We start from the raw sequence: 22,718 nt of genomic DNA, 5'->3' as shown, positions 1-22,718 counted from the left end.
TATAATAGATGCACCCTTCTGGGTTTTGATGGCCATACAGACACCTGTAGAGACTGACTTGCTCATACACTCTTCCCTGCAGCTCTTTGAGCTTTTCAAACAAGCAACTCAAACGTACCAGGTTACAAAAGCCTGGAGGTGCATGCCCGGCCAAAACAACACCAAAGGGACTGAAGATGCCAACTACTGTGATGTCACTGCAGTTGCAGTGATGTGGACACTGTGCCGGTCTGTTGTAGTGAAGAGAGAGAGCTGGGCTGAAAGTAAAAGCGGTCAGTCTACCAGTTGATCTACCTTTAGCTCCCATCTATGATCATGAGCTGAGGAGAATGACCAAGAAAATGAGATTGCAAACAGAAGCAACCCGAGGAGCTTCATCCAGGGCGTGTCTGGGCTCACTTAGGGTTAGGAGCTCAGTCAGCGTGGAGGTACTCAGAGTAGAGTCCCAACAGCAGCGGCTGTAGCTCAGGAGGAAGAGCAGTCGCAAGTCGGAAGGTCGGTGGTTCGACTCTGGCTTCATGTCGACACAGCATGTTGAAGACACTGAACCCCATGTTGCCTACTATGAATGTGTGTGAGTGATTAGAAAGCACGTAGTTATGTGTATCCTAAGACGTGCTGTATGAGTGTGTGTGAGTGGGTGAATGTGGCATGAAGCGCTTTGAGTGGTCAGTTTGACTAGAAAAGCACTATACAAGTACAAGTCCATTTACCATAACAGCAGGCCCCAGTTGAGGCCATTCACCCATCTGGTCAGCACTAGCACTGGGAATCGAAACTCAGTTCCAGATTGGAATCAATAGATCCGTAGAAAATAAATGTTCAGTTCCAGAGTGTACCTACAAACAGGTCCTGAAAAAAAAACATGGAAGACCACTATATAGGTTCTAGAATCCCCTACCTGAACTGTGAATGTCTCGTATGTCTAACGAGTTAGACCTGCCCACAGGAATACATTGTGCCTCATCTTAAATAGCGACATAAATGGCTGAAGATTTAGGTGAGAAGGTTTCCTATTAATACAAAAACTAAACTTACTTTTTAATTTAATTTATAATGAAGATTACAATTAAGATTTATGTTCTTTTGAAACATTCAACTTCTTTTCTTATTTGCCAGGCTGCAAACAAAGCAAAGAATCTATCAGAATTTCAATCAGTAAGATATACTATACAATAAGAGGGAAACAATACAATACAATAAGTCCCAATATACAATAAGAAACTGAATGTATTGTACTCAAACAATTAACCCCAGGATGTCTTCTGTGTCTTCATAGTGAAGTATCTCGGGCATGTTCGACCGGCTTCGAGGCAGACCGGGGATTTACTGGAAAGATTTGTCTTTCAGATGGCTTGGGAATGCCTCGGTCTCACTCCAGAAGGGGTGGAGGAAATGGGGACAGGGACGCCTGTGGCTCTCTGTTCAGACCACTACCCCCACAACCCGCTCTCAGGTAAGTGATAGAAAATGGACAGATGGCTGATTCCGAACAGAAGATACACTAAAGACTTTATATTTCAGTGGCATTAACTGAAATCTTCTTTGGTTTGAAGCTGTCGATTTGAATGATACGCGTGCATTTTCAGGACATGTTTAAATTCCAGCCACATTTCATCCCTTTTCACGTACACTGTGCAATCTGGGGGCGGCACAGTGAGCTGCATCAGGAGATTTTATGCTTCTGCTGAGTTCTATCCTAAAACTTTTTTTAGATGTGTGAGCACACTGTGAGAGAGAACTTGTTTGTTTTGACAGAAAAATAAGGATGAGTTTGCAGACTTTTTCAGATCCGAAGAATAAATAAGGTGGTGACAGTGGGGGAGACGAAAGGAGGAGAGAAGCCGCTGAAGGACAGGAGAATGAGTGAGGGCCTGAAGCGTTTCCAGGCGAATGTGCATGTTTGGATCGTGTCTTTCACAGCATTCGTCCTCTCAAAGGAAAAGAGCCGAGAGATGTGAAACCCAGCTAGATGGAGTGGGAACGACAGTGAAAACATCAACTCTTGAATGACATCCAAGACGGTGGTGAAATAACTGTTTTCAAGTTCTTTCAGTTTGTGTAATAGCTGTCACATTATGCACTGGCTGTAATACCAGCTTAACAAAAATATACAATTACAGAACAAGGTGAGAGGCGTGAAGTAGATGTCTGGCTGAAGCTCCCATCATCGCCCTGTGAAAAAGGACTTAATGCTGTGCAGCAAGAAAAACATCCTGCCATGATTCAAGAAAAGCAATCCAGTGTAGGGGGTCACTTAAAGAAAGCATGAGTCACTGCTTGTAGTGACTTGCTGCCCTTTGGTTGGACATGCATTTAACATAACTGCTCTGTACTCACAAAGCGCGTTCCCATACACTCAGCTGCTTTCACAGAGGTGTGGAGGCTGCTACGCTCTTACGGCTACAAGTCTACCCCTCTGCCTCCTCCACGCCATTGCCCTCTTAGTGTAATGTGCTGAGCCGGGAAGATGCGGCTAAGCTGCTCCTGAGTTAGTGACAGCAGCAGGGATTAACGTCCACATAGTGACTGGCTTCAACAGAGATACATCTGCACCATGAGATTTTAATACTTAAGCAGGTGCACCTCTGATGCCTACAATCATGAGAAGTACCACAGTTATAATGCAAATGCAACAGTCCTCCATATGACCTATTGCTTTTTACAACATTGAATTGACTAACTATATTTCCATTTGCCAATGAGAACTAGAAGAAAAGTTCGGCCTCATTTGAGCATGAACAAACTAAATTATTGTATAAGTAGACTTTTAGGGACTGACAGCATAGTATATACATGAATGAGCTGTACCAGAAACCACATATTAATAATGTGAAATATTATAAAGCTGCAGTTAAGAAATACAGAAAGAATGTCCCGAGACAGGCTTTGTTGTAAACTTTTTAACACCAAATATTTTAATTCCTGTATGGTTATAAGTGAATGTGGGGTGAAATGTGTGCCAAAAGGTAGAAGGATTCATTATAACAGTTAAAGAATTCAAACAGAAATGGGTCTACGACTGCAAACCTTATGAACACAAATGAATGAAATGGAAGACAAAGAGCCCTGTAACGACTGTTTCATTTCTCTGTTTTGAATCAAACAAAGTGATCATTTGTCAAATCACACTGTTTTTTTGGTTTTTTTTTAAGTGCAGCAAAAGCCTTTCCTGTGATATTTGCAAATCATACTGTTGAAAATATGGAACCATACATTTTTACACCCAGGTATGAATCTGTTCTTCAATCAGCTTCAAGAAGATTTCCTATTTTCAGTTCTGCTTTTCTGTTGACTGCCCCCTTCTACATATTTTCAGCACTATTAGTCAGTAAAAACAATAATTTTTAGTCCTAACCATGATCTTTTTCTAACTTTAGCCTAACTAGGAAATGATAAAAGCGTTTTAGTAAAGCGTTGCTGTGTAACTGATGGAATACATGTATGTGGGTCCCAATCGCATGTCCCACAAATGCCCAGTTTAGCTACTCAATCCATCCCCCTCCTTCCTCCTTATGCTTGGTTTATGCTCACCAGTCTCAAAATAGCAAATAATGGCACATGCCGAAATTGGTGTAAAAATATAGCTGATGCTCCAGATGGTGTCGTCTCAATCAGTCAGTGGGCAAGCCGGTACATCTATTCAGGCATCTGTACAACCCATCAAAACCCAAGACAGTTTTGAAGGGTATAACTATTGTAAACATTACAGAAACATCAAAATGGCTTAAAAGGGAAACTTTGTAGTTATATTTGTTTATGGAAAGTGTACTTGCTGTATGACTTCTTCTAAAGTTATCCTTGTCAGTGGTGAGACTTAACGTTTAGTAAGAAAACTGCAGTGAGTCCGGCACACCAGAAGCGCTGATGTAAACAGTTACGGTGCTGTCTTGACGTCATAATTTGCTTTCGCAATGACCGACGCGGTGTGAATAATCGCAGACTTACATGTATGTCAGATAAAACTTTATCAGAGCCTGTTCAGTAACCAGTTACATACTGACATTTAGAAGGGTTATTTCTGAGCTTGAAACTAATCTCATATCTTCAACTTTACAAAAATTAAAATGATCCCCAAAGTCGGGATACTCACATGTATATTTATCCATCCATCCATCATCTGCCGCTTATCCGGGGGTCGGGTCGCGGGGGCAGCAGCTTGAGCAGAGAAACCCAGACGTCTCTAGTATTTATAATTACTATATTGTACCAGTTCGAAATTCCGTTCCCAATGTGTACTAACCAAGGTATGCTCTAAATGACAATGAAGTGACTATTCTATTCTATTCGATTCTACCTTTGGTTCTTGAGGAGAGAGGAGTGATGACAGTTAGGAAGCCATTTGACTAAAGGTATAGAGGAAGAAAATATTAGTGGTGGCAGAATGAGATTTTCAAGATTGATTGTTATTTTGAGGGTGAAAAGAATGAAAGCATCAAACAAATCATCATCTGGATGAATGCCATACATGGGGTGAACTTTTTTATTCAGTGACACAAGCAGACAGGAATATCTCATACAAAGAGCCTCTGTTCATCGAGCAGATTAGAGAATCCATCCTCTGAACCTTTCCCAACCTGCTCATTCCAAGTGATCGACATTTCATATTCAATAACAATCATCTCCTCCTTTGCCTGCGCACCCTCTCCAACCTCCCCGTGGGCGACCACTCCATTCCAACATGGCTGGCAGGCAGGTTGCCGTGTGTGATTGGGGAGCCATCTGTTAGCAGGCAGATTAGGTCTGCTTCCTTTGCTCTCCTGTCCAGGTCGAGCTCCGACTCAGCCAGCTTTGTAATCTGTGTACTGTGAACTAATGGGCTTTCTGAGTCTCAGGCGAGTGTACACCTGCGTCTCATCTTATTTGCTCAGAGTGGATGGTAACTAGCTCCACCTCAGCAGCTCTGGACGGAGATGACTAAACAGTACCGAAATGGAAATGAGCCTCTGGATAAGCAAGGAATGACAAGTGATGGAAAGTTGGTGCATCTGTTTTTGCATTGGCCATTGTTTACAGAACTATATTCACTAAACACAAATATAGTTAAATGTGGGGCCTTATTTGCCATCCACCAAATTTTGATTTCACTGTCATTTTTAGGAAATGAATCTGACTGATCATTTTCTGTTAACACATTCAGAGCCACCTCTAACCTCGTCCATCAGCAAACCCTTGGTGTGATTTCAGCTAAATGGCCAAAAGACATATAATCCCTGCCTTTATTCCTAACCATGCAATTTTGTGTTCCTGTTTGTACGATAAATTTCCCGATAAAACCTTCCCTTTGTTAACATTGTAGTTGTTCATATTACTGTGAAATGTTGGTGGTTTACCATGTTACCTGACATGCTACCAAAAACAAACCAGTCTAGGCTGCAAAAAATTGTCATATTCTACAATGTAAAACTACACTTTTTGTCATTGTCTAGTGGCTGTAATGGTTATCTGGGGGTAGTTAAAGCAGTGGAAGTCTCTCATTAGGGTTAGGGTTAGGGCATCTAAACAATCTCTCTCATGTCATCACAGTTTCTTAAGGACCCAAGAAAACCCAATGGATGGCTCCTATTTTTGACAATATCACAACAACAGTAATCTCTATTAGCTAATTTCGCAGCTGGTTTGGCTAACCGCACCAATTGGCTTTGACTGTGTCCAAAGGCTACAGCTATGTTGAAACTGTTGTGCTATGGGACGAACCAAACTGTGAAAACTTTAATATGTATTTGGAAGAAGACAAAAAACAAGGAAGAACAGGGTGTCACTTACCGTACAGTTTTCATGCTCTCCTTTGCGCTGCAGTGCAACAAAAACTAAGCTAGTTGTTTTCTAGCCCTTTCGATAAGTTTCCCTCTCTCCTACTCTCTGTGTTCACATACTGGCACATTCCAATAATAGTTGTTTCTCTAGACAGAATAAGAATGAAATTGAGTTACAAGACAGTCTCCAAGTTGTTGCCCTTCATTGCTAAAATCCTGATTTTACAACCTGATGCCATCTGACAAAATCACAATCCACATTAAGTTAAAAACACTGACTTTGCTGTGATTTCCCTAATAATAACATGTAAAATGATTAATCAGAGAGAAAATTAAGATCTGTTAAAGATAATTGCCAGAACAGCATGTTAAGAAGGTTTATATGTTGTAAATAACATATAAACCATGTCATACAAACACACTGTGTTTGTGTTAGACATAAATAACAGATATGAATGGCAGCAGCTACAAAAGCAAACCAAAAAAAATAATATGCATGTAAGAGGTCATTGAACAGTTGGTGTTATAAAGAATTCAGTCTGGTACCTTGTGACGATTTAATTGCTTTACTTAAACATGTGTACGTGTAATTACTTCGAGAAAATAGGATTTTTTCTTCACCTGAGGACATTATCTCTGTGGTAAAAAAACTCAGTGTTTTACCATACACAGTATTGAAATGATCCCGTGTGTTGATGTAAATGGACTCTGTTATGTTTAACACTGTTTGTTGCAAGATGTGACTAACATATTTTAATTTTCCTTAGACAGAAATTTGAACCTCTGAGCATGTAATGACAAATGAGGTGCTGAATTGAAAGAAAACTGGTTCTGATAGACTTTTCTTCCACCTCTTTAGATTCCTATGTGTTCAGTGCCACACTGTCCATAAACTTAACTCAAATCCTTTCAACAAATCACAGCTGGTTTGAAATAGCTACTTGCCTGTCCTCATCTGAAAATATTCCAATGGAATCTCAAGCCGTAAGAAAGTAGAGCATCTCAAAACCTCAGAAAGACATCTTAACAGAAAATTCAAGTAAAACACGCTGTCGTCTTTTGAGCAACAAAATATGGATTGCATCCCGACAGCTGCTCGATGTGTTCTCGACATACCAAGACTCAGATAACCAGCTTTTGTTTTTAGCAGCAAAACAGATTGACAGCAAAGAGTGAGGATTGCTCTGAAACATTCTTTGCTTTCATCTCCTGGCAAACAACTTCTAACCTTATCAGTGTGTTATTTCTTCAGCTCCCCTCACTTAACAAGGAGCCCCTGGATCAAACCCGTCCCCCGACTCCTCCAGGCTCTCCCTCTTGTCTTTATATCTCTATAAAACAGCAGAAGTCAAGGGGTGACTTAGGCCTTGCTATAAAACCCTGTGCCTCCTCCTAAAGGCTTAGAGAAAAATACAAGGCGGGGTGTTCTTGTGAGCTCTTTAATTACAGTACTGCAGCTCAGCAAACAATGCACCACAGGAGGAGGAGGGCATGCGCATGCAGGGAGCTGTGAGCTTGATGATGATGTTGTGTTTCTGTTGCCTTTAGGGCTTATCTGGATTGAAGCACAAGAGAGTATGTATGAGCCAGGCTCAGCTCAAACACTATGCCAAATAAAGCGTGGAGAACAGGATGAAACACTAGGTATTATTGACGCATGGGTAGAATCTGCAGGTGTGTGAGCAAATGAGAGAGTGTGGAGAGGGTGTGAGTGCTGCCTGTATGTGTGTGCCCGTTTGATAAGGCTCTGGGAAAGGGCACACGTAGTGGCTGAACAATCAGTGGGCATGCTCGGGCTATTACAGGCTCAGTCTCGTTAGCTCAGAGGAGTGTGTGTTTGGGTCTTGTGATAATCACCTTTTGACTGCTGCCTCCAGACAATCAGTCAACATAACCTCATCCTAACCTGGCTCGCTCATACCATCAAAATATTTCTTGAAGAATCATCAAGTGTGGCAAGGATTTTAATATTTTAATGTCTGTTGTTCCTCCCCACCACCTTTGTCTGTCACCCTAATGCAGTGTACTTTAGCTTCTTCAATCAGTTACATATGAATTATTGCCTCATTTGAAGAGGTAATGCAATAAATGAAGCTTTGGCTATAGATCTGACAGCTAGATCTTTTTCCAGGCATTCTTATATAATGTGCTTTTCGGCAAGTACCTGCTCCTGTTTTGTGCTGCCTGTGTTGAGTGAGTCAGTCACTCACTGGATATTGTTAGCTGATTTCACAGCAATCACAGCAACGTTAAAGTGAGACACCCAACCACTGGCTTTACTTCTTCCACCAGCGTCTAGACTTGGGGGACAAGATATTCTCATTTCCAGCCTGGTTAAGGGCCACAATTTTCAAAGCATGGGGAAGAATAGGGTTCCCTCTTTCGTCAATTTCCGACACACAGGGAACTGATCTACAGCAGTATAACTCCACTGATCCTTCTGCGGCGGTAAGTGACACACCAGTTGCTCCGACAGAAAATGTTGACAGGAAAACATCTTTCTGCAGTGCTGGGTCACAACAAGTAACATGGACAGATATAGAGCATCGGCTCAGTCCTGATTCAGTCCTAATGAGCCTAAAATATGTGTGTACTTAAATATAGTATCCTGTAAAAGTTTGGATGAAATTTCTGTCACTGTGACCAGGTAAGCGAGTAAAAGACAAGAAACACAGCAAATGTCAGGTGATGTGACACCACTCCAGTACATTTAGTTGTTTTCATACTCACTCATACACCCTTAGGTGTAGACACCAACAAGCTTCTCAGGTTCAACCATCACCAAAGAATTTTATTTTCATCCTGCAGAAATGTTGACCAGGTATGCCCAACCTTTTGCATGCCACTGTGTGTGTGTGTGTGTGTGATCATTAATCTAAAATCCTGCATCCTAATGTCCTCATAATGCAACCAGAACCTGCTGGTTGATACTGGTGTTTGTTGGTTTACATGGCCGCTGTTCTTCTCTACTTTTGTAACTGCTGTTCTTGTAAGGGAGCATTTTCGCTGTATAGTCAAACAAACACCACCCCCAGTCCATACTCTTTGACAAAATCAGATGCTCCTTTGCAGCTACAACCATTTTCTGCCAATTTGCATTCCCCATGTCAACAATAATGACCTTTATGTGTAAAAGCAGAGGAATTCCTCTTCAGTTCCAGCTGTTGCTCTTGGCCTTCAGAGCGTTTATAACTATGGAGGGAGAATATATACGAAACATAAGTCAGCAAACAAACAATTAATTACAACTTCAATTGGCCGGTAAGGTCTCCAGGAAAAAAACAGAACTTTAGTGGAAGAGCAATGATCATCCTAAGCTCCTTCTCTATTCCAAAACTATGGTCTGCTGGATAATGAATTAAAAACTGAAAATTTCAGCTTGAGGATCATTTAAAAAAACACGTTGCTTCTCTGTGTATAACAAGGCACCTTTACTCTGACAAAGACAAGACAGAAAAACGACATTTTAACATTCAAAAGTTAGCAGTCTAGGTCTCAGTGCCCTGCGGAGTGAAACTAAAACCAATTAAAGCAGCTCTTCACTTATTTATTCCACAGCTACTATATATAAATATAGGAGTTTCTTTGCTGACAATATATTATAAATGTTAAAGTATGCAGTTTTAATTATCTATTAGAAAACCCAAAGTTGGAGCTCTTCTGCCTGTTTTAGTTCTAGTACATTCTATTATAATACATTCTCAAACTGTGCAATGAGCAGTATGGCAAATGGGTGATTATTTCCTCTCACAAAGGAGGATTCTCCCTTTCACCCAGGGGAATAAACTGTATTATTGACAGCTGCTCCCTTTGAATATAAAGACTCACACAGAGGCATGTCACAGGTTTTCATGTAGGCCTTCATGTGGCCATTGACAGGCCTGGTACAAGGTCCCTGCAGGCCCATGCTGGTTGTAAGGATAATGGCCAGTCAGGTGGCAGACTGTGTGTCGTGATGTGATGGTGACACGGCATGGGATTTTTGTTTTTGTTGGCAGCTGGTGGACGAGTCATCTGTCACTTCCAAAGGCAGGATTGCCGTGTTAGCGCATCAATCATCAGCTAAGTGCAGGACGTGCACACAGGCCCAGGAACACTGGGGTTGTCCATAGTATGACGGCTCATGAGCTCCAGCCTTCTATCACAATATAGAGTCAGAAGGGGTTAGAAAAGAGCTATGTGGGGCCTCTGATAACAGAGGTGATGGATGTGAGCACCAACATTTATGTATCTGCTGACACAGGTTGAGATAGCTTAGCATTAAAGGTTGTAAGGGCCATGCACTTAACCTTATTTAGTTTAAGTACAGCCCTTTCCAATGTGTTTCTCATTCAGAAACACACAGCTGCCATGCTCACCAGCCATTAGGAGCATCTATGGGTTCAGTGTATTGCAAACCCCTAAGCAGATCGAGGTGGTCCGGATTGAACCACCAATCTTGGACTGTCCACTATCATAAATAAGTCAAGGTTTCTCCAGTATAGTGATAAAACTGCAAATTAATGGGTAAAGATGCCTCCTTGGGCCAACAAACTTACAGTAGTACCAGCTGCTAACATGTAGACACACAACATGACCCACCAAATAAAGAAAATATCCATCATCTATGAGTTGTAACACTTTCTGAATCATTAGCAGGGACATATCAGCCCTGGTTCTTTACCGTGTCACTTGATATCAGCAAAATGTCCAAGATATGAATGATAATCTATTTGTACTGTTCTCCGAAAGCAGGGGCGATTACTCACATTGGGTTTCTGATGCTTTAAACTGACAGCTCCCAATTCACTCAAGTAAACTATAGATCCCCTCTGGAGCGGTGATCTACTTATCATGATGAGTCATGACAGCCTGTTTACTGCAATTGTGATCTCTAGTTGGACCGCAGTATAAAATATGTTTTCCTTGAGACAGCAGCTGTATCACACACTGTTGCTTGCGTGCTCATTGCATTAAAGAAATTATTGTTAATATGTCAATTGGCACAGCCTGTAGAGTCTTCAGCTACTTTACACCTGAGCATTGAATGCTGCCTGATTAATTTGAGCTATTAGCATTCATATGATAAATATGCAACTCTTAAACCTGCATCGTATTCACTTCAGGTAAAATAGTGTATTGGGGAAATTCCAAGAGAATCCTTAGAAAACTGGATAAAGATATTCCTTTTGGAAGGCAGTGACATATTCATATCAATATAATGATATTAATTCCTGTCCTGGTCACCGCACGTCAACAAGACTGTTAAAAAGGCCATGCAGCGTCTGTTCCACCTCAGACGCTGCAGAGGCTCCCCCTCAGTGTGCTCAGGAACTTTTACACCTGCACTACTGAGAGCATCTTGAGTGGGAGCATCACAACATGGATGGGCAGCTTCAAAAAGCGGGACCTCTCGGCCCTTAGGAAAGAAGTCCGCTCAGCTGAGCAACCCTACCCAACCTGCAGGACACGTCAAACGATGCAGGTCAAGAGCTGAGAAGATCCTCAGGCAGCCCCTCTACCCCAGACACTCACTCATCTCCCTGCTGCCTTCAGGGGGTCGGTTCCGCAGCCTAAGAACCATCACTGAGAGGATGAGGAAAAGCTGCTTCCTCCAGGCCATCCGTCTCCTCAACAATGAGCGTTAAACTGGACTATGTCACTTTCACTTTCTGTCTGTTGATATTGTTCATTTTAGATACTTTATACATTTTCTTTTTATACACTGGACACAGCGACAATTTTTGAATTGTGTGTGATTACTGTGATAGGCCTTTTATATTGTTCATATTTAATTTTAATTCTTATTTCATTGGTAGCAGGACGAGGAAAAATTTCACTGCACATTGTACCCTTTATGATTGTGTATGTGACAAATATAACTACCTTGAATCTTGAATATATTAGACATATTAATATATTAGCAAGATAGCATGATAGTTAAAATGATTCTGAACTTTCCAGCAGTATTAAATACAACACTACCTCTGACAGAAGCACTCGAAGAACTGACTGATTCAAGGAAGTCCTTGGTTAGATCTAGAGGAACAAAAGACTCTGCACTTTTTTTTTCCGGTCCCTATCAAGAAATATAACCAAGAACTGAGCTTACATGGAGGAGCTTGTGGTGGTGGCATAATATAATAATGTTGGCATAATCAAATCAGTGAAATGACTGTGAATAGACTCGGTCAGTGAACCTGAACAAATTTGATAAGCGGCAACAAATCAGAGAGGGTTTATGTACACAGCTGTGAATGAGTCAGTGATTATGAGGCATGGATAAAAAATTTGATGTCAATTACCTAATACTAACAAGCACATGTTCAGGTTGAAGTATGTTGTGTTTTATTCCCATTTTAGCTGCCCACCACCACCACCACCCCAACCCCCACCTTGGCTTAAAGGAACTAGAAAAAAAACAAGACCACAGAAAAAGAAAATGGAGCACCTGCATCGCCAAAAATCAGTTACCACCCAGAGTCATGATGAACACTACAAGCTTCTCTGCAGGATCTGATGAGGCTGCTCAGGCAGAGAACAGACAAAGGCACAGGAGCCACCAGTCTACCCACTGACATTTTCCCCACAGGGCCACAGCCACACCAACTCATCCACACATTAATATTGCTATTAGTCCTACGATTGGGATGAGGGATAGTTGGACACCTAATGAGCCAGTCAGTGTGCATGACTGTGTGCTTTCTGAGTTTGTTTTTGTGTGTTTGGACTAATGAGTGATTGTGAACACCTATAAGGCCTTGACTGACAAGAGGGTGTGATTACACAATATGTAGCAGAATGGAAGAGACGAGTAGGGGGTTTATGTTCCATTCATGCGTCTACACAGTGTAAACACCTGCAGGTACGCACATACACAAGCACACTTTAACTGAAGGATTATAGCTCCGTTACTCATCACTCGCTAAGCTAAAGACAAAATAATAACCTGTATTTAAATTCTGAAAGCATTGCAGCTGGTGATATCAAGGCAAGGAACGAATGAGTGGACCACTGGGTTGGCATGAAATGTTTGATTTATTCAAACATCAGTGTGCACTGGAAAATCAGTTTGGGCTGATTGAACTATAATGGAGACTGATGAGAGGAAAGGGTAGAGGAATATAGAAGTTTGGAAAAATATGAGTGTGTTAGAAAAGAAAGGAGGGAGAACAGAGGAGGCAAGTGACTGAGGGATTTGTGTGTTCATACATGTGAGTGTTGCTATGAACTACAGTCTTTTAATAAAAGCCGGTGAGCTGGAAAATTTCATATAAATCAGACTGAGCTGGGGAAAACCAAACACATAGACACAGTTGAGGAGGAATTCTAAGTATGGATTGCCTCATTTCTGACCTACATTCCACAGCTGGGTTGATATTCAATCCACCTGTACGATCACCAGCGATAGAAAATGCCATCACAGGGAGCAGGAAATCCAATATAAAATAAGGTTAATGTTTTCTACGACCAGGCCAAATTAATCATGAGAAGCAAGATATTAATATTCAAAATACTTAAATGTTTTCCAAAAGCTTTTTGAATTTTAATACCAGTGACATCTGCGCACTGAGTGGTTAAGAACACAGATCTGAGCTTTTTCAAGATTTATCAGGAATTACTTAGGGTGTACATGATGTCTATGACCAGAGTGACAAAACAGATGTGCCCCCTGTCTACATGTTGATTTACCAGTGCACAAGAGTGGGATGGCAAACAAACTGAAGCAGGTTTCTTCCTAAATAGGAAGCAATGTGGGCAGAGAGGATTTTCTTTGATTCGATGTGCCTGCAGGGATTCCAATTGGATTTGAGAAACCTATGCCACCTTACACATGAGCCGTACCACAAATAAGGCCGATTGGATTGGAACCCTAACAGATGGGTCAAACTTCAGTCGATTTTTACTTTGTTATCCTGCTATGACTCCAGTGCTAACATTTATTCCACTAAAACACCGCAGGAAATATAAAGACAAAAACAAACAAATGAAGGAAAAGGAATTTTAACATTTTGGTAAAGACTGAGGTAGATGAGAACATTGATCCTGATACAGGTGATATGGGAACAAATCACAAATATGAAATCACAGCCAGCAGCCATATCGCCTCCAGTAGTTCAGCATAAGGATCTTTTCATCTACCTTTGTTTGAAAGAGATTATATATAGATTTCCCAAAATGTCAAAATAATAATAATAATAATAATAATAATAATAATAATAATAATAATAATAATAATAATAATAATAATAATAATAATAATAATAAAATAATAGATGGATGGATGGATTGATGGTTCTTGAATTTTCTACCATGTTGGGTGCTAGAAACTGAACTATAGCGCAATGACTTCATATCTACGTTTTATTCAATGTAGTCCTCCGGTTTCCCTTCTTTAATAAGGTGCATAGTCTACGATCCCTGCCAGCATTAGGGTTGCACATTGCATGAAATTGTTTGGACTGCCATAAACGGTGAACTGTAAAATTTTTCATGGAAAAAGCTCGACAGGTATTAATGAGGACTGCATTCCACTTAGAGAAAGTTCTACTTGTGTGCATATCCAACAACTAACCAGCATGTACAGGTGCCGAATTGGAATGCAGCCTCATTAATTCACCTGCCCACACCGGGCACTTTGATGCTTTGGCTGCTCGTGCCCCTCCTGATTTGCGTAGCCTGTTGCATGCTGCCCAAGTGGCATGTTTGAAAAACAGGAAGAGCTGCAATGAAGAGTGTGCAAACTGTTCAGTTCCTACAGACATCAGTAAGACCATCAAAACCTTAGAGGGCACAATTACTGTAATTTTTGGATAAATCCTTAAAAGTTAAACAGAGAAGGTTAAACAAGATGTACTTCCTGTAGGACTTTTTCTATTTATCCCTTGGGTGTAGCGGTGTCCTTTTCTCAGAAGCAGCACCTACTGTTCAGGTTAGGGTTAAGACTGTAGAGAGTGTGGCACACCTCAAGAACTGGTATGGCGCTGTGTCAAAGTCACAATTCACTCGCACAATGATGAATGTGTGCTACATGGTAATGTGGTGGTTAGATCTATCTATCCTTACAACAAGAAGTTTTCCTGTTTTAAATCTCGGATTGGGTCTTTATTTGTGAAGTTTGTTTATGTTTTCCCTGTGCATACATGGGTTTTCTTTGGGGTACTCCAAAAACACACCTTTGATTCATTTGATATCGCCACTTAACCCAGCTTGTGTTAGGTTGCATGGTTGTTTCTCTCGTTTGTCTATTTGTTGGCCCTGTGATCTATTGGTGACCTGTCTAGGTTGTACCCCAGCTGTGATAGGCTCCATCCCCCACAACTTTGGCGCACCTGTGTTGGCTCTATGACAGTCTTTGAAGTGTTATGGACACTTAGTGTTCTATGGTTATTGATCAGTATAGCTGAAAAGAGTACTGGCGTGTAAACGCTGCTCTCCAGCGATGCTGAATTTACATTATAGCCTGCCTGTGAAGATCAAGAAGAAGGCCTGGATTGTGATAAACACAATCTTCCAGATTTTAGATTGTGAATGCTTTTGAGCTAATGCAGTGGTAATCTGGAGTATGTGGTTATCCATATAAACACTCCAAACTTGTGCTTATCATCTATTTCTTAACAAAACAACATCTCGACTTCCAATAACCTGAAAACAATGCCAGACTAAAATTGATACAGTGTCTTATCTTGTAACTGCATTTGTCTGCAGTTGAAGCCAAAATTGCATTGATATTGGAGGACAGAATGTTCCAGAGGTCCAGAGTCAGAGAAGAGTGAGAGTACAGTAAGTCTGCACTCACTTGGCACTCGGTTGATGGCCCTCAGTGGTCTCAGCACGCGAACCGTCCTCACTGCTGAAAAACTCACGTTCTGCAGGTTGAGCGAGTACTCCAACATTCTGAAACATATGAATAAAAAGAACAAGAAGATGTGAAAACACAGCAGCTACAAGCCAAGTGCTTTCTGCAGCTCTTGCAGCTGACTGTTCTTCATCATCTGGGGAATTAAAAAAACACAGAAAATGAAAGGGCAATATTATGCAGTCAATTATATGTTGCATGTATTACAAGCTCCCCCACTCTCAATGGGCAAGTGGTAATTAATCTTCTGATATTTCTCACCACATTTACATTAGTGGCTTTAGAGAAGTGTGTTCTGCCAAATAATCTGCTTTCATTCCTACACTCATTGGACTACAAGACCAGAAACTTTGAAAAACACCACAAACACACTCACACACAACACACACACACACACACTCTGCAGCGCCTGTTTAGTCTTGCACATGGAGCGCAGCATACATGCAATGTTTGTGTGCCCAACAAACACGCATGTATTTGCGTGCATCCTCGCACAACCTTCAAAGGAGCGACTAACATATGCGCTTCCCCTTTGGGACGTCAAGAACGGGTGAATGGGTCATTGTTGAACGGAGTACGTGGCGTCCACTGCGCACAAAAAAGCAGCGTCAGATGAGGCCTCCTCATAACCCTGAGACGACCAACGCACTCTTAAGGCTCTCCGACGGCTCTTTAGAGGCTCTTTCCGGCTGTGATTAGAGGTCAGAAGGACAGAACTGAGCAAGTGAGATTGTAGGATGCCTGAGAAAACGTTTACTTATTTCTCGATCAGTGTTTATCGTCATCCTTTTCACACTGGCTCTCTCCGCTTTTGTGTGTGTGCGTGTGTGTGGCACAGCTGCCGAGCACATGTGCAGCAAGAAGAAGCGTGCAGATGAAGGAATTCCCTCCTCGCACAGACTCCAAGTCTGTCTGTCTGACAAATTCACAACACATGTTGGACAGTATATGTGTGTGAGTGGATGTGAGTGTGTTTGTGTCACCTGGAGTGCAAGAAACTCCCTTAATGAACCTATGACTGTGTGTTCTGTTTTAACACATTACGGTGTCCCAGTATGAGACATCGGGCTCATTACAATGAAACACTGCTAAATCAAGAAGACGCACTCTCTCTTAAACACACGCTCACACACAAGTATGTAGAAGCAGAGAAAGAGCTGATCGATGGTTTACAGGCCATCGAGAGAAGGTAAATGGGTAAACAGTAAACAAACGTGCACATCACATCAGCTGCTGTGTAACATTCTGTAATGGAGACTGTGAACATTCAGGTTAAAAGGAATCAACTGCCACTAGCTTTCACTAACTGAAAAAAAAGACACTGGGAAGATAAAATTGAATTTCACAATGGTACTTCAGCAAAAAACATAATACAATGTCATGGGTGACATCATATAGAGTAACACTGGAGGTAAAAACTACATTAAAGGAGCACTCCAGCTACATCACGTCAAAGAGAATTAGAACTGGTTTAATTTCTCATGACTTTAAGGGAGCTTTGTCAAGTGGGTGGGGAGGGGGATTACTCTCAAGTTATCACGGTTTGGACTTGGCAACTTTTAAGCTGCATTGTGGGAAGTGTAGGTTCAAGGTTTTATAAATTTCAACAGCCCAGTCGCTCCAGAAATTGTAGAATATAGATGTATGTCTACACGACTCATACGTTGTAGTTTCACAATCCTGTCTTCATAATTGTGAGATGACAAAATTTTAGCAATTGTTTTGTGCAGTTGTTACATTCCATCCCTCATGTGGCTTAATGAACTACTTATGATTTACAATCAGGAGCCCCTACAAGCTGTCGTGGTTTTAGAATAGACATGATTCTCCATGCTTCTCCGTGTCTGACTTCCTGTTCCGAGTCATCTACTCTGTGCACATCGACACGACTTGTCTCATAATTAATGGAGCCAAGCACCAAGCTATTCTGGCTTGTTTCAAAGTGCCACAGTGCCTATGGAATCAGAAACATTGTGTAGAGTTTCTTCTCACTACAACTTGCAAAAAGGTGGAGCTGGACCATTCAACTCCACCCACCTCCAAGTTGTTTATCATTTTACTTTGAAAGCCTTGCCCACAAACCCCTAATTCTGTGCCCGAGCCCTGAGGGCAAAATTGGATGATCCAACCATGGGTCACAGCCAGACATGTTCGTCTCGAGTGGCCGTTATAAACTCCACCACTGGAATGTAGCGCAACTAGCACAATTGGAAAATTTTCAGCTGCCAGACATCAGACTTTTCCTACCTTTTGGTAACTAATTGATCAAGATTCACAGCTGTAGTTTTGAAAGTGTCCTCATCTTTTTTACTTTTAGTATCTTCATTATTATAGTAATTATCCTTAGTTACTATAATAATAACTAATTATCCTTCTAGGTCAAAGTATTCCAAACAAAAAATTGGCTAATTTGAACAAAATCTCAGCCTGAAAGGTGAAGTGACAGCAAAATAGCTAAATAATGTAATTGGGAGAGCACAGATAGATAGAGTAAACTCACCATGATTACAATCTCAAGAATTTGACAGAAGTGCCAAGGTAATTATAGTAGCATTATCATCATAACATTTGGGAAAACTTGGGTTGAGTGCCACAGACAAGCTACAAATCCCCAGAGCAATACATTACAAATATTAGGGTAATTCATCGTCAGACAAAGTTACATAAATAAACTTTAAAGTATATGATGAATGATGTCTGTTGAAAATAGTCTATGCAAAAACACTTGCTGTCCTTGATGGGAGCCAGATGATGTTCGGTGCTCTCAGTGAAAACTGACCCATCTCCCCTCATCTGGAATGAAGAAACAGCTGAGGAGAAATGAAGTGTATCAAACAAACGATGGAAACAGCAGGAAGTCGTGCACTGTTTTCGTCAGAGTTCGTGCCAGTGTTGATGATGTTGATCCAGGCAGCGGGAGGCGGACGCAGAAATGAGAAGCAGGAGACCATGGGGAAGGCCCAACCTTGGAGGGAGTTTGCGTGAGGAGAATTCCCAAACTAAAGTAGAGCTATGTGTGTGTGTTACATTTTGTAACCCACACTCTGATTTGATACTTGTTTACGTCTTGATATGGAGAGATCCTCGCAAGGACAAACTCGTGGAAGAAAGTAATGAGATTTTTGTAATTCATGCAATAAAGTCGTGCTAGACATAGGTTGTGGATAAATGTAAACACCTCTGAGCATGTCGACAACTAATTCATCAGTGTGTCCTCTCTTATCCAGCAGAATGTATTGTGTTTGTGCCAAAAGAGCCAAACACATGAAGGATGGTACAGCTTTCCAGCTATGCACAAAACAAAGGCAACTGTAGCTTGAAACCAGGCTCACACTCATGCATACTAGACATAATGCCAACCAGAAAGACCTAAAATAGGAAAAGCACGTGAGGCAGCTTGAGAATGCAGGACAGTGTGGAATGTTTAACCCAGCCCGTCCTCACCTAACCTTTATCTGTCTGCCTCTCTGCCTGTATCTAAGTGTCCGTCTTCTGTCCATCTGTCAGAGCAGCTGCTGTGATAATGTTAAGTAGCCTACAGTCCCATTTTTGACAGATGATTAAGGAGGAATAGATGAATGTAGGTGGACCAAATAGCCAAATCAGGGTAAAATTGTTGAAGAGGCGGCAATAAAGGGAACCTCACTCTGCATGCTGTTTCATCATTTCTCTGTCTGGGTTTCTGTCCAAACATTTTTATGCTAATCATGATGGATTGACGAAAAACTGAATGGAATTGATCAGTTTTGATGAAGTCTTCTTAGTTTTATGGCTTGATTTTTGTCTAGTGAGCTTGTTCTGCGATAAATAGTGAATGAAATACCAATACACTGAACTAATGCATTCAAATAACGTAAGGATTAAGACGTAAGCATTTTCGTTCCATTCCACTGTATCTATTAAATTTCAGAATTGAAAGAAATAAGTAATTCTGGCTGATATGAGGCATGATTTACTTCTTTACTTGTTAGCACCCTGTTGGAAATGTTGGAGCTTTCAGAAAGAGCTGACATTCAAGATGCAACTGTGATGCGATTGCTCTTTTCCAACCAACATCCATTTAATCAGTGTTGCTTTATTACCCGACCTTCAGTAACAGCCTAAAATATAATTTTCTCTCTCTGAAAATGTTTAGCTTATTTCACTCCAGTTTTCATTTGGCTCTCAATCTTTGGCTTTACTTTATCAATCACTTTCCCAGCTGCAGCTTTTCATGTGGGAGAAACTGTATGTACGCTAGCTGCCAAGCAACTACAAAAACAAAGTAAGCAAGTAGCTAACTGTTGAGAAGTTAGCTTCAGAGGAGACAGATATGTCCCTCAAGAGTTGGTGGAGATTGAAATAGAACTAAAATAAAATGAGCATTAGACTTACATTTGATAGATTGCCTAAAACAACGCAAAAACGAATGCTAATACTCAACATGCTTGATGGATGTGCAGCATATTAGCCGTGTCAACTTAGCAAAGCCAAAATGTTTGTGAATTTTACTGTTTTCCTTAAAGTTAACACTATTCAATTCATCTCAAAAGTAGTCTAATGGGTTATGGGGAGACTGGGTGTAGCCTTAATGCGAAACTATATCCTAGACAGACAAACTATAGTTTTCATTACAGAAAATCTAGGACAGCATTACTACAGCATTTAGTCTTATGTGCTCAAAACCTTTGGCTTTTAGCAGCTCAAGAGCCAGACTGTATCTTTAGAAGTTGGTGACGACTTGTAAGATAAAGCAATTGTGAGGTTTAAAATGTTTTTGGTTCTATTCCACCCTCATAAACACTTGTGTACATAGCCCTAACCTCCTGAGTTGAATGCAGTCATTTCTTAGATATATCAGGACATTCATAAATGCATGCACTCGGATAGCCATTACGCTCAATTTTGAGGCCGAGGTTGTCACAATGTACACAATGTACCGAGTGAGCCACAGAATACTGTTTGCTCTGTTTAACCTCACATTGATTACAACATGAGGTAATTACTTTGGTATCAGATTATCGAATTGTACTGTTCCTCCATCATTTCATTCCTGTCATTCTTTACATATTATGAACTAACCAGTCATCTGTACTCTATTCTGATTTTCCTTTAGTATGCTTACTATGAGCCTCTACACCAGTGACAAGCAACCTGCAACAATGGATCTCCCTCAGCAAATTAATTATGAGTAAAGAACAGCTCTATGAGTGTGTACGTGTGTCAGGGGATAGGTTCTGATTGTGGTGTCTATATGTGCACCTATGATGAGGTGTAATTGATATGAGCACTACTGCAGTCATTATCTTTTTCACACATCCTATGCTCTAAGGGATTTCCCCCGTTGCAATACAGTCTCACTCTAACTTGTATAAGAGTTATGTTGGTTAAGTCATGTCCACAACTGAAGCGATTTTATTAAAAAAGGCTCAAAAAATGTAGAAAGCAGATTAACTGTCTGGTCTCCAGAACTGTTGCACACCTATATCTACCTTTTGAAATTACGATGACTATGTTTTGCATTACGTAAAATGTTTGGAAATTTATATTGAATGACTGTAATCTGTTCAAAAACATTTAAAAGAAGGAAGGAGGTGGTGGAAAGTGGTATTATACCACGGTTATTCACAGGACAGAACTGACTTTAAGCACCAACTAACCAACCCTGACCTACCTGACAAGGTAGGGAACTGTTACCAGGACCTAACAAGAATAAAACAGTTTTTTTTCATATGCTATGATATATGTGGTAAACAAACATACTTCCAAAAACACAAAAAAAGTTCTAGTTTATCTGTAATACAGTTTGATGTGTGAAATCAATACATGTGCAACAAAATTTGCATTATATATTTAAAAATCCATGCACATAAAGTTAGCAGAGAACCTTTTGAATGCCTACAAACTGCCTAGGTTTTGGCATGATATTTGCAAAACCTGGTAATATTGGGCTGCATGGTTGTGTGGTGATTAGCACTGTCCCTTCACAGCAAGAGGGTTTCTAGTTCAAATGGTGCCTTTCTGTGTGGCGTTTGCATGTTCTTTCCATGCTTAGTTGAGTTCTCTCCAGGTACTTCCACCATCCAAAAGCATGCATGTTAGGTTTATTGGTGATTGACCCAAGGGGTGAGTGTGAGTGTGTATGGTTGTCGTTTGTATCTGTGTGGCCTTGCAATGGACGAGCAACCAGTATAGGCTCCAGCCCCCCGTGACCCTAAATAGGATTATGCAGTTATAGAAAATGGATGGAAGGATTGGGTGAATCAATATAGTGCGGACACCTTTAATCTCTTACTTTCCCAATATTTTGGTTGATAATGAAGGCTCCATCTGACATGCAAAGTAATCCCAGCGATGCTTCAATACATCTCAGCTCATCCCTTTTCAGTTTCATCTTTCTCTTCTCTGGTTTTCCAACACTTCTTCTTTCATTCCTATACATCATACCTCGCCCCTTCTGAATCATTATTTATGGCTGATCTGCTGACCCACTTGTAGTTGGGACATAATCAAGCTAATGGAGGAAACCCCAGGAGGACACTTAGGACAAGAAAAGCCAGCAGTCCAATACTGGTATTGTCAAGTGCAAGCTAATTGAGAGGGAGAGGAGGGATGAGGGAAGGAGAGTAAAAGTCTCACTGGACTCCTGTGACTCCTGACAGTGGACAGCTTGCTCGTGGACACTGTATCCTTGTCTATGTCCTTCCATCACTTAATTTCCATATTAATTTCTTTGTCTGTGTCACTGGTTTTAAATTGAAGGCATCGTTTAACATTCAAATAACCTTATTTGTGACATGAGAAGAGTGATACCAGTTTTACACCTGTCAGGAAACATTTTGAATGACTTCTCATATGGACTTAAGACCGCGAGAAAGCTACTGTAGCCTGCTTTGCCTGCTAAAACCTTGTCATTCAATGATATGTGTCAGTGATTGTCCATTTATCCCCATATCAAAAGAAATATACAACTGTTGATTTATGATTTTTAGGAGAAACAGTCAAATCTTTGTACAGACCCAAGCTAGGGATTTCCTCCAGCTTATGGAATTTATGCTAAGCTATAAGCTAACAACGTTTTGGCACTCAGCTGCCTCCTGTCCCTGCTCAGGGTAACTTTAAATGTAAAGTCAACACCAACAACA

The 22,718-nt window shown here is 40.9% G+C and overlaps 1 protein-coding gene across 10 annotated transcripts in view; it reads right to left on the bottom strand.

The window, feature by feature from the left end:
* Positions 1 to 22,718, bottom strand: part of cacna1g (calcium channel, voltage-dependent, T type, alpha 1G subunit) — a 166,578-nt gene that overhangs the window by 118,175 nt on the left and 25,685 nt on the right. For all 10 annotated transcript variants that reach the window (XM_072374169.1, XM_072374170.1, XM_072374167.1 and 7 more), the window contains exon 3: positions 15,535 to 15,632. In XM_072374169.1, coding sequence (XP_072230270.1) covers positions 15,535 to 15,632 — 98 coding nt within the window. The remainder of the gene's footprint in view (positions 1 to 15,534; positions 15,633 to 22,718) is intronic.

The sequence above is a fragment of the Leuresthes tenuis genome, unplaced genomic scaffold (genome assembly GCF_036924035.1).
Source record: "Leuresthes tenuis unplaced genomic scaffold, fLeuTen1.0.hap1 SCAF_20, whole genome shotgun sequence".
Classification (NCBI taxonomy): Eukaryota; Metazoa; Chordata; class Actinopteri; order Atheriniformes; family Atherinopsidae; genus Leuresthes; species Leuresthes tenuis.
Note: the sequence above shows the minus strand (reverse complement) of the source record. Positions and strands in the feature narration are given on the sequence as shown.